Genomic DNA, 11978 nt, shown 5'->3' on the forward strand with positions numbered 1-11978 from the left:
AGCCACCATAAATGACTTATCGGTGTGACTTGCATTCAGTATTAAAATGCATCCCAGGGACTATTTCCTTCTAAACAGCTTAGTCTCTTCTTATCTATTACACTATAGTTCTCAAGGGATGGAGGGGTTTGTAGTCCTAAACATTTGGAGAGCACCAGGTTGGGGAAGGCTGGCATAAGGAGGGCAAGTTCTCATTTACACAGTCCCCTATAAATATACCAGCATTTCCAAATGGGAATGCATCTTTTGATCTGTATGAGAATACACCAATTACTACTGCAGGATGAGAGTAACTATGCCCCATGGGAAGGGGTTAGCCACCTCAGGGATATTCTAGGCTGACTGTTTGTTGTTTTAAATGGAAGTCTCTGTCTTGTTTATTTCTGGAGAATGTAATGAAAAGCATGGAAGCTGTGGTCTACACAGTTCTCACTAAGAATTAAACCTGCTCCTGTTTTCTGACGAGTAAAAAGGCGCTAGGATAACTAACAAGCTATAAGCACTTAGTTTGATTTTTAATTGCATTTTATTTTATTAATATTTAATACAATTAAATAACTTTAGACAGACTAGACTACCTATTTAAGTTCTGGCTGTCCTACATGATTTCTCTGTCTCACACACACACATACACACTGTGCACCGCTATTTCCCTCAGCACAAGCTCTCTGGCTGTGGGCCTGGCTGGATGGCGCTGCATCCTGCCACAGAAGTAGCTGGAGAAAGTGTTTCCACAAATAGATGATATTGCTCCTGGTGCCGTTTGGGTCCAGGCCAGTTTACACTGCAGGCAAACTTGTGACCGACAATCCATTCTGACTGAGATCTAACGAGAAAAGCCGGTAGTGCATCACAGCCGCTGTGGAGGGCACTCGTCAGCCGGCTGGAATCTAATAACTCAGGCTGAAGAAAGGCGAGATTTCAATTACACTGAAAATTAGACTATAACTAGCAGATCAGAACACATGAACAGAACAAATGCGAGAACAATTTATTTTACTTGCTGTAGCTCTCAATCACATGGTAAAGGGTACAGGCTCCAACTGTTGGCCAAGCTAGACATGAGATGGGAGATCTCCCGTAGTTTTAAAGCGTTAACAGCAACCATGGGGGTGGGTGAGATTCGGATTGGGACAGTGGCACTGGGGGAAGGGGGGGCTCTCCCTGCTCCCCTGCCATTATTTCAGTTAAAATCCCCCCCCCCCAGCACCTGCTGCTATTTGCTTCATAGGCCAAAACATGTCGGTACCCCCCATGACACCCGAATTCCCCACCCCACCCCCGTGGGTCCTATTATCCCTTTACAAAGGTTGTCAGTTCTATTCATGGATTTCTCACATCACGTCTAGTTCGGCTTATTGTTCAATAAGTTCTAGCAACTTGTAAATGAGTATTTTTGCAGCATACGAAGTCTGTTGTATGGAGATGGTAAGCAAGCCAGTCTGGTTGTGTTGCTTCTACAGATTTATTTTACATTCATGCAAATCACTTCGTAGCCTTGCACTCTGAACCCCTTTTGTGTGACTCTGTGTGTGTGTGTGTGTGTGTGTGTGCGCGCGCATGTGTGTGGCTTTCAACAAGAGATTACTGGTTTTCCCTCATTGTTCTTTCAATCCATGGAATAAAGTTAGAAACTCGAACATAAACACCAGGCTTCATGGGCTGGGCACAGCCAAGGCCCCAAGAGGTGACTCCATGGAGGATATATTGTCCTTGTTCTGCGCAAACCAGAGGACCTCCACTGTCACCCTACAAAAGAGAAAGAAGGGAAATGAACAAAATAATATAATAGATATGAACATAACCATATAAGAAAGATAAACTTACATATGATTCCTAAAGACGTCTCACTAGATGAATTTTATTGTCTGACAATCTGTACAAGCTATTATCAGACACAGGTCTTGGTGAGGGCCATATTGGACGTAATGTTAAATGCATCTTTGCATTTACCATTCAGGTTTTTTAAAATGCAAAAGGAATCATGGGGGGAGGCAGGGCAGGATGATAATTAAAGGGATCAGAGCAGGCATGGAGGGGGGGATTTAACACTTTCCTCCCCTGCTGCAGTCCTGAGGAAAACTCCTTCTCCAAACGTAGTATTTGTATTGGAGGAAATCCCCCATTGGTGCCAGTAACACCCATACATCAGTTACTTCATGTAGAAAGCCAAACATGCCTTCATTAATCTCTCTTACCTGACAACTGTCAGAGCTACCATCAATATTACCAGCACAGAGTTCGCCAGTTCTGACTCTTCCATTCAGAAATTCAGGCCGATTACACACTTTATTTTCAATTACAGGGAAGCCAGTCTCTTTAAGAAGGCCATCTCCACCAGTTCCTTTGCAAGCAAGGGGGAAAAAATGTAAATGGAATGAACAGCACCCAAACGATATAAACTTCATGATCCGGGAAGGAGGGTGGGAGCAGATTCCCTTCCTGGTGTTCTCCTTGTTTTATCCTTTATATAAAGTTACTTACTGCCACAGAACTCTTTGTAAAGACGTTTTATATCTCCATGCCATGAGATGAGATGAATGGTATTCTAGCTTGCTCTAGTGACTTGAGATGTAATGGTAAATAAGTGCTATGTATGATGCTGAGCAGTGCAATTCTTGTAATGGTGCAACAGCAAACTCATCCTGTGCCGAGCCTTGCAGCTTTTTGAATGAAGCCACATTCAGCCACTTATGTGGTCCCATAAATGCACTGCTGGCTTGGCATCTGTCACCAAGAGGAACAGAGGTAAACTGGGGGTCCCACTTTGTGGCTTTGCACATAGTCCAAGGTTACATTGCTAAAGCAAAGATCTCAGCCTGGTCTGTCGCTGAATGAGAAACTTTATGGGGGCAGGGGGAGTTCTGAGCTGCCCAAAGAGTGGGATATAAGCATGAGCATTGACAGCAACTATTCCTCCTGTTGATTTCTTGAGTCCAGCACTGGCTCCATTGGGGGATAACTTGTACTCCTTTAATGAGGAAATCTGAGGACCCTACACCAGCGCTTCTGCTCTGAGGCGCAGACACCCACACTGCAGTACACAGCCCCACGGTGCAGATGGATGCAAGACAGATGCACAGTATAGCGCAGATTGCCAGAACTGGTGCACCCATCACACGCATCTACCTAATCGAGTGGTAGCCTACGTGTGAAGTTGCATGGTCATTTTCTTTTGCTGGACAAGGCAAGTTTATGTGTTGGCAATCCATGTAAGATGAGATCCTTAGAAAGGTCACGCACACACAGGAGTTCTAGCTGACCCCAGAGTCTGGCAAATGTCAAAAATTAAGCTTGTCAAACTTGCGATGGGCTATGCAACCTCCAATACATACTGAAATCTTCTTACGTCCTTGTTGCACTAACTGGACATCTGCCTCAACCTTGACTGATGGAAACAAATTGTTCATGTGAATCCATCCTTCAGTGAAGTTTGCCCAGAATCCTGAGCAAAACACCTTAAAACCTTGTTACAGTAGCACTGTGTACCTCACCTTCCACAGCTATAAGAGAAGGCACATCCCATTAAAATAAAGGAGACAGCTACGTCCACAATCAGGGGATCCTTTAGCACAGATATTTTTCTCATTATGAGTAGCATCATGTCAAGAAAAAAATATTACTGAACTACTTTGCATTCTTAAATGCACAGAATTAACTCACCTTGTGTTTCACCCCATCCAGTGACATAGCATTCTGCTCCACCTGCTACCATGGAACTGACGGGAGGCAAGCATGCTGGAATTACTTCATTGGTGATCAGTACAGGGCTGAAAGAAACATTTCCAAGAAGTTTGACTTCGAGCCAATCTACATTGGCGTTGCCCCCTGGTATTGTAACATCTGGCTCATGCACATGGCACATGACATTGTCCGGTCGCTATTTCTCCCTCAATATTCTGTTGTTTCCCCAACTACTTTTAGGACAGTTTTTCTGGTGCTTGCAGTTTCTATGTGCTACGAAGACATGCATGTTCCAACCTAGCAGTTTTATAACTCTTACCCTTAGGAGTGTATTTTAAGCTTTTCCCCAATTTAACCCCCTGCTCATGGCTTTCTCCTCCTCCCCCCACCCTCCTCCTTTACGTCCCTGCTCTTTTATTACACTGATTTTTAACAGGGTTTGTGGGCAGAAATAAACAAAACACACAAAAACATTTGGAGTGAGAGGCCAGCAACAGAAAGAGCAGGACGAGGGGCCATTTTGCTGGACAGCACTAGGTGAGAGCAAATGAGAAAGGAAGAGAACATGGCGGGGTGGGTGGGAGTTTCTCACCAGATGACATGCCAGAGGCATGAACAGAGGATGAGAAGGAGGCTGAGGTAGCTTGAACGCGGACCAAAGAGGAAGAAGACAGCGAGGAAGTGGTATTAGTCCACCCTCCTGGCAACTGCTCAGGCAAGGAAGAGGACAGCAGTGGCAGTGGCAAGATGACCTCTGAATTTTCTCCCCCCACCCACGTCCTTCTTCTCCTCCATGATTTTTGGATGTGGCTACTCTTGACTGTGGACGTATGGAGGAGCTGAGTTGTGAATTACCATGCTATTTATTTTTAAACCTCCATGGCTGTTCACTATCGAAGGTGAGCATGCAGTTAGCGGAGTTTAAAAGGCAACAACAACAGGAAACTGAAACTGCCTTTTCCCCTGCAATGGCAGCAGTATGCTAAGGCTTGTGTCATGTTGTTACTCATGTTACAATTTCTTTCCAACTTTTCCTTGAACTTCCCAACTTCTCCTATCATGCTATAAACATGGTGGCCACTGCACTGTATGTCCCCCCCCCCCCCAGCAACAATGGCAATTTGAAAAAATACCAGCATGGTGGTGCCTCATGCCGAATCTACACATAGCAATTATACTGTTATCATACCGTTATCATAACTATTGGTACACATGACACCAATGGGCACCAATAGTTATGATAACAGTATGATAATGGTATAACTGCTATGTGTAGATTCAGCCTCAGACACAAAACGGTCTCTAGTGGAGATCCTCCCTTTCGCTTTTTCTTCATTTTAGTTGCTCTGGTTGTTCACTGCCGGCCCATAAAACTTCAGGCATCATTGTTTTTAAGTGAGGCATTCCTAGAAGTCTAATGTTCCCTAATGCATCTATCTTTATGAAATGCTTGACTACTCTGAGATAAGCAAAAGCGCTGACAGCTGGAAGCAATAAAGTGATGTCCAGTTTAAATGTATTCTCCTTAATCCTTACTTGTGTCTCTTGCAGCCTGATCTTGAGCATATTTTCTTCGAACTAAGTCCTATTTCTGAGAAAACAGTATAATAAGATCAGGCTGTTGTGGCGAAGCCAGACGTAATGTTTATAGAGAAATGGGGCTGGTTTAGAAGTACCTGTACTGTTCAAAGTAAACATAACTTTTCCTCTACCAGCTCAAGCTCTGAAAAAATGGCTGTGCAAGTCATAGGTGACTCTAGTTGTGGAGGCACCTGTGACTTCAACACACCTCCCTCCCTCCCTCAAGTAATTTTGCAACCATTTCTTTAAGATAAGGTGAAGGATGAACAAAGTCCAGACGTGCACTAGCACTTTATCCTGGAACTTCAGTGTCTGGCTCACTCGCGTGGCACTTGATGCACTCCCCAACCAGTTGCCCTGATGCACTTTCTCCCTCATTATTTTGTTTTCCCATGAACTACTTTTATGACAATTGGGGGCGGGGGGTGATTACAGTTTCTGTGCATTGCCAGGTCATGTGTGTTCCAATCTAGCAATATTATAACTGCAACTGGTGGGAGTGGCTTTCAAGCTGTAGCACCTGTTTAACAACATTTTCCTCCTCCTCTTCCCCTGCTGTCTCCTTGAATGAGTTTTGATTGGATTTGCAGGCAGGAAATCCATGTTGTTGTTTTTGAAGGCTATTTTTCACTGTGCAGTTACGGAGTTGTGCAGCTCTGAATAACCACACAATTTAGTTTTAAGCCTGCATTTCGACACAGCTGCAAAGGTGAGCATGCAGTTACTTGCCTTTTTTTAAAAAAAGCAATCTGAAATCTCAGCATGGCCTCCTACAACTGCAGCACTAAACTGTGGCTTGTGGCATGTTGTTGTGCTATAAACATGAATGATAAAACACACATGACCCCCCAAATTTCTCCCGCTTGTCCCAGAATTACAACACCATGCACTGGTGTGTGACACATAATTGCATTATAAACAGAGTGGATACTGCACTGTATTCAGTAGCGTGTGCCCACAAAGCAGCAATTGCATTAAAAAATATACCAGCACAGCAGTGCCTGACAAATGAAAGGGGCTCCAGTGTAGATCCTACTAAAGACAACATAGAACATTTTAGGAACTTATCTAATGCTTTTAGACAGTCAGTCCAAGACAGGATCGTATCATGGGTAAAGAACTCTGTAATTATTGTTTAAATGTTAAGCACACAACTATCATTTCTGTTCTTCCTCCCCACCCCTGCCACACATTTCCCCCCCTTCTGCAGCTTTAAAACTGTTTCCACATTCCTGATATCTTAGAGCAACTCCACGACACCCCAGAAAACCTGTTTTCCAACACTGTAAAGAAAAAGAAAAAAGAACACTCTGAGCACGTGCAATTTTGCATTTTAAATTCACTTAAAACTTGTCACTATCATGACTACTGGGATGAAATGGAGCATGTTTCTGCTGCCCTGATGCTAAACATATGTACTTGGTAATAACCAGCATTTTGTTGTGAGAAAGGATTATATCTATTTAAAGTAACAATGATAGAATGAGCATCTGTAACCATGTACATGCCTGCCCAGCTGCCACCTGACTATAAGATGTTTTTTAAAATAAGAAAGGATGCTGTGGTGAGCCCAGCAAGCTCACACACTGGCACAAGGCCTGTTTGCCCCTGCTGCCATCACCTGCTGCTCTCTGGGTGGTCATTTGAGCCCCCCTCCCAGGCTGCAGTGCCCTGGACTTTGTCCCCAAAGTCTGGCCCTTGCTGCACCACCATAGGAAGCTGTTCCAATAAGGTAACTTCTCCTTGCAGCTATGATGATTTCAACTACACTAACACAATACCTTTGTAAAAAGAAGCGCGGCACTGTGATCAAACTTTGTGATCAAAGCCATAACCGCTTTGGGAGCCAGTTCACACAAACATTGCGCCACCATGGAAGAGAGCAAAACCAAGCTCCAGTTTTCAAAAGCTAACACATCACAATAACATATGAGCTGAGTGGTAAAGGCACTGCTGAAGATGAAAACTATGAAGCCAAGGATACCTGCTCAGTCTCAGCAAGGCGATGTCTGCCCCATTTGGTTCTTTGAACATTCGCTCAACGTTTCGGTGTTGTGCGGATTGCTCTAAGGCCATCTCTGTGTGTAACCCAACTGCCACTCTGTAAGCAGAAGGCCTTGATGACCTGCAAGAGGAAGATTTACTGTGAGAGAACCTCTCCAGATAACCAGGACTCAGATCTCTCCACGGTGGGTGACCAGGGCAGACTCCTCTAGAAAGGTCTATTAGAGACTAGGACCCAAATGGAGGCTTTTGTCGTGCCATCGCCCTGCCTCACTCATGGAATTTTACAGGGTTGTCTTCCACTTGTAACCCTCCCATCCCATGTTTTTCCACCACTTCTTCCATCTTTTTTCTTCCTACAGAAAACCCATTAGGGAAGAAAAGGCAGGACTGCTGCACAGTGCCTTCCAGTTGGTAGGTCTAGGGGTTCTCCGTCTGTAAGCACCCAAGGGGCTTGAGCCACACACGTGAATCCGCCATTTTGAACCTAACCCGCTGTGGCCAAGATGGCAGCAACTATTTGGGAGCATAGGAGCAGCTGCAAAAGAGGAATGTTCAGAGGAAGTTGTGCCTACTGTTAGAAAGGCTTACCGTTCTAAGCAGTGAGTTGCTGTCACAACCCACTGTGGATTTATCAGTGTGCCTCCGCAGAAGTGCATATTGAAACTGAAAGAGAGGGGGAAAGCAGTATATTAGTTTCATGACACAACACAGAAGTCTTTCTGCCTGGTGAACATGTATTCTCTATCCCACTGCAATCTTATTAATATGATTGCAACGAATGCTGTTCAGGCAGTTGCCTTTGAAACCGTTTAAATGCTGAAGCAGTTTTAGAGAGAGCCTGAAGCTTTTCATTACAAGCCATGAAGGTTGATGTCATAATAAGAGTGTGTGTCTTTAAGGTTCCACAAAACTCTCTGTTGTTTGGTTACAACAGACTAACACAGCTGCCCCTCTGGAAATATTTACTTTCCCCCAGGCACAAATACATGCTATATCTCACACAGACTTCCCCCACCTGGTCCCGGGCCGATCTACATTGCGCCCATCATCGCAACAAATTTGGTGTCCTGTTGGTTTAAATGCTCTTGCATTAAAATGTGATTATCCACACTCAGCCATTTCCCTCATTGTGGTGCTTCATCGAATGTGCGAGCTCGGTTCACACTCGAGCGCTGTGCTGTTTTCCTGCTCTTAAAGATGGCGGCTCTCATTGGAGGATCAGAAACTCTTCCTGCTTCTGCTGATTCCACGCCCACCGCGCGGCAGTGGCGCAGGAGAGGATTGTAATTTTCCACATGTTTTCCTGGCCTTGGGGAAAATGATCAGCTTGTCCCTTGCCACTGCTGCCACTGCAGCAGGTGGGCATGGAGGGAAGAAGGAGGTACCTATCCTCTTCTCCACCCCCACCTGCTGGAGGCCAGGGCAAGCGACTGGGGGGTGTCTGCCAATGCTCTTTTACCCATGCCAGCCCTCGACAGCTGGCATGAGGAAGAGGGGCAGTGGCGGCGGCACCCAGCGCTCGCGTTTGGGGGGGGCTGCTGGCATCTTGGAAAATTCGAAGCTTCATGTTGGCCCCGTCAGTAGTTGGATGGGCGACCGCCTGGGAATCAGGCTTCCTGCATTGAGCAGGGGGTTGTTCTATCCCTTCAAATGAGACTAAGTTTTATCCCCTTCTATCCGCCACTTCGGCTGTTTTTTTAAAAATTAAGGCATTATTTTCGAAGAATCGCGGCTTCTCCGCAATGTTTTTTTTTCTAATTCAGGCATGATCTTTAAAGATTCAAAGATTCAAAGACGTGAAGCTTCACATCTTCGAAACTTTGAATCTTCAAAGATCATGCCTGAATTAGAAAAAAAAAATAGATCGTGAAGCTTCATATCTTTGAATCTTCAAAGACCCTGCCTGAATTAGAAAAAAAAAACATTGTGGAGAAGCCATGATTCTTCAAAGATAATGCCTTAATTAAAAAACAAACAAACAGCCAAATTGGCGGATAGAAGGGGATAAAACTTAGTCTCATTTGAAAGGATAGAACAACCCCCTGCTCAGTGCAGGAAGCCTGATTCCCAGGTGGTTGCCCATCCAACTACTGACCGGGACCGACCCTGCTTAGCTTCCAAGATCAGACAAGCACGCGCACATCCAGCCCTTTGCTTGTTGCTGAGGAAACATTGAGTTCTGAGGAAGCTATGCGATCAGTAGCCAGAAGTCGACACGGGGCCATTGAGAGCTGTGATTGGACAGGAGGGAAATACAAACACCGCCATATATGGACAGGCAGGGGGGGGGGACTATGATCAGATATGGTAGCAAAGGCGGAAAATCAGAGCACATTAAGGGGAAATACTGGGATATCAGATTACTGAAAGCGGTAGCATGGAAGTGGGAAATTCCGGTTCCAATTCGAGGTGGGTACTGTGCAGTGTGAAAGACGGGTGGTGAAACCTCATTGGAAGCAAAAAAACCCATAAGTGTAGATCAGCCCACCTTCCAGATTCAACTCCCATCATTGACCACACTGGCTGGGAATGATGAGAGTTGCAGTCCAGCACATCTGGATGGCACCAGCTTGGGAAGGCTGATTTATTACACTCCCCCCCCACACACACACATACACACAACACTTGAGAGATACCTTGTTACCTAAAGGAATGTAGCTTTTAATACCTTGTTCGGAGACTGATCTGCCAGGGCCAAGAATGGGGATTTGAAACACACCCGCCAACAATCCTTCCAAAACACCGGTTTTGTTTATGCTTGGCTTTTCCACACTCATATTCAGGAGCAGCTGAAGAATGAATGGAAGAGAGACCGAAGTGTGAGGTATAATGGAATGTGGCAGGAATTATAAAGGATTATAAATATCTCAAGAACAGGAGTAATTGAAATCTTTTAAACTCTGAAAATCATTCTTCTCCTCAAATTCTCTGTTGAGCACTCCCAAGCTCCATTTCCTACACCAGCCCCATAAAAGCTAGTTGCATGTGCACATGTGTGTAGCCTCTGTCACCTCTGTCTGACTTTGGAAGAGTCTGGCTTGACTGGAGGCAATTCACTTGAACAACTCTGGAGCAGTGGTGTAGGGATGCAACACTGCCACTTTTTTATTAGCAGGGATGATGACATCACTCAGCATTCCCTGTCTGTCCTGCTCTGGAATGTTACTCAGTCTGTGGTAGAGCAGTGCTGGGTGTTCAGCCAGCCGGAGGTCAGAAGAGAACATGAGAATGGTCAAGGGAAGCCAGGTCGCTGCCATGGAGTTTGGAATGTGAAGGTGTTGCAGAAATCAGAGTCAGAGAGACCACGGAGTGAAGGAAAAAGAGATTCTTCTTTATTTAACGTGTGGGCTTAAGGCTGGAATCATTTTCAAAGAGCCAGAAGCCCCGATTTACATTAGCACATTGTTTTTATAGATATTGTGACACATAGGAAACGGCTCCTCCTCTCCCTCCCATATGGGGTTGCAGTCCTCAACATTTTTTCTCCTAGCACCATTGTTTATAATACAAGAACTGGGTTATATAGGGTAGCTATGATAAGGAGAGAACAGAAGAGAACAGCAGAGAACAAGATATACAATTGTATGACCTTTGACAAGATAAGGAATTCCTGTGTCTCATCAGCTTACAACAATATATTCAAGGGAGAAAGAGCTCAGCAAAAACATGAAGCATGAGACTGCATGAGGCTACTTAGTCTGACCCCCGATATGGCTGCTACAAAGGTGAGGATGTGTCAATAGCATGTTGCCAAATAATGGCAAGATTAGAAGTCGGAAAGACAACAGTGCCAGAAGGTCAACAGGGAGCAGGCAATAAATAGCGGCGTGAGCAGTTCAGATCGTAAATCAGGAGTCAGTCATGAGCAAGAAGTCAGGGAATCTGGCAAACAAAGACCAGAGCAAGATACAGGTTTTGCCTCCAGCAAGGATGAAGAGTTACTGGAAGGCTTTTTAAACTTGGAGGCTTTTGACCCAACATAGCCGACATCTGCAACCTATCAAGGCCATTCAGATGCCCTCCTCCTGAGGAGACCTTGATTGTAACTGGGAGCCGTGTCTGAATGGAGGAAGCTATGCTAGCCTCTTCAGACAGCATCTCTCCTGTAGGCTAGGCAGATGTTTCTCCTCCTGCTCTCTGAGTCCGAGCTCTCTTGTGAAACCTGAGATGGTCCTGCCTGTTCACCGGTAGTAGCTGCAATCCTCACAGTAGCTAGAGGGAAATGAATTTTCCCAACAACAATATATTGTTCCCTGTTGTAATGCAAACTATTTTGGGGTGCTTTGGTCTTGAATGGGCAATTAAGACCCATTAGTTTTACAAAGGACCTGAATTGGCTCTGAAGGCAGAAGTAGACATGATAAGGAAGACAGAATTGCCACCAAAACTGGCAATCTCATTGATTGAACTTGATGTCAAGTTCTTCATCCTCTTCCCATACTGCGTAGCCATAGAAGGGCACGATGTGAAGTCATCACAGCATATTCCCATAATGTAGAGTAGAGAAGAGGAAATGTATGATATCCTGATATCCTGTGGCGTGTTTCCATAGCTACACATTATGGGGAGAGGAGAGGAAAATCAAAATGAAGCTGGCGTTTTCAGTATGAATCCTGTTTGTCATCATTCCTGGTTCCAGCCTTATGCTTGAAATTGAAACTTTAAACCACTGAAAGTGAAATATAACAAAACTCATAAGTCGGGAT

The 11978-nt window shown here is 44.8% G+C and overlaps 1 protein-coding gene across 2 annotated transcripts in view; it reads right to left on the reverse strand.

Annotated features, from left to right (window-relative positions):
* Positions 1-495: 495 nt before the first annotated feature.
* Positions 496-11978, reverse strand: part of LOC146359718 (plasminogen-like) — a 53259-nt gene continuing 41776 nt past the window's right edge. For both annotated transcript variants that reach the window (XM_084827967.1, XM_084827966.1), the window contains exons 14-19: positions 9941-10061; positions 7861-7935; positions 7250-7390; positions 3664-3770; positions 2199-2344; positions 496-1749 (exon numbers count right to left, since the gene is read on the reverse strand). In XM_084827967.1, coding sequence (XP_084684093.1) covers positions 1585-1749; positions 2199-2344; positions 3664-3770; positions 7250-7390; positions 7861-7935; positions 9941-10061 — 755 coding nt within the window. In that variant the 3' untranslated portion in view covers positions 496-1584. The remainder of the gene's footprint in view (positions 1750-2198; positions 2345-3663; positions 3771-7249; positions 7391-7860; positions 7936-9940; positions 10062-11978) is intronic.

Source organism: Heloderma suspectum, chromosome 1, assembly GCF_057233095.1.
Source record: "Heloderma suspectum isolate Gila_16-S chromosome 1, 16-S_ref, whole genome shotgun sequence".
Classification (NCBI taxonomy): Eukaryota; Metazoa; Chordata; class Lepidosauria; order Squamata; family Helodermatidae; genus Heloderma; species Heloderma suspectum.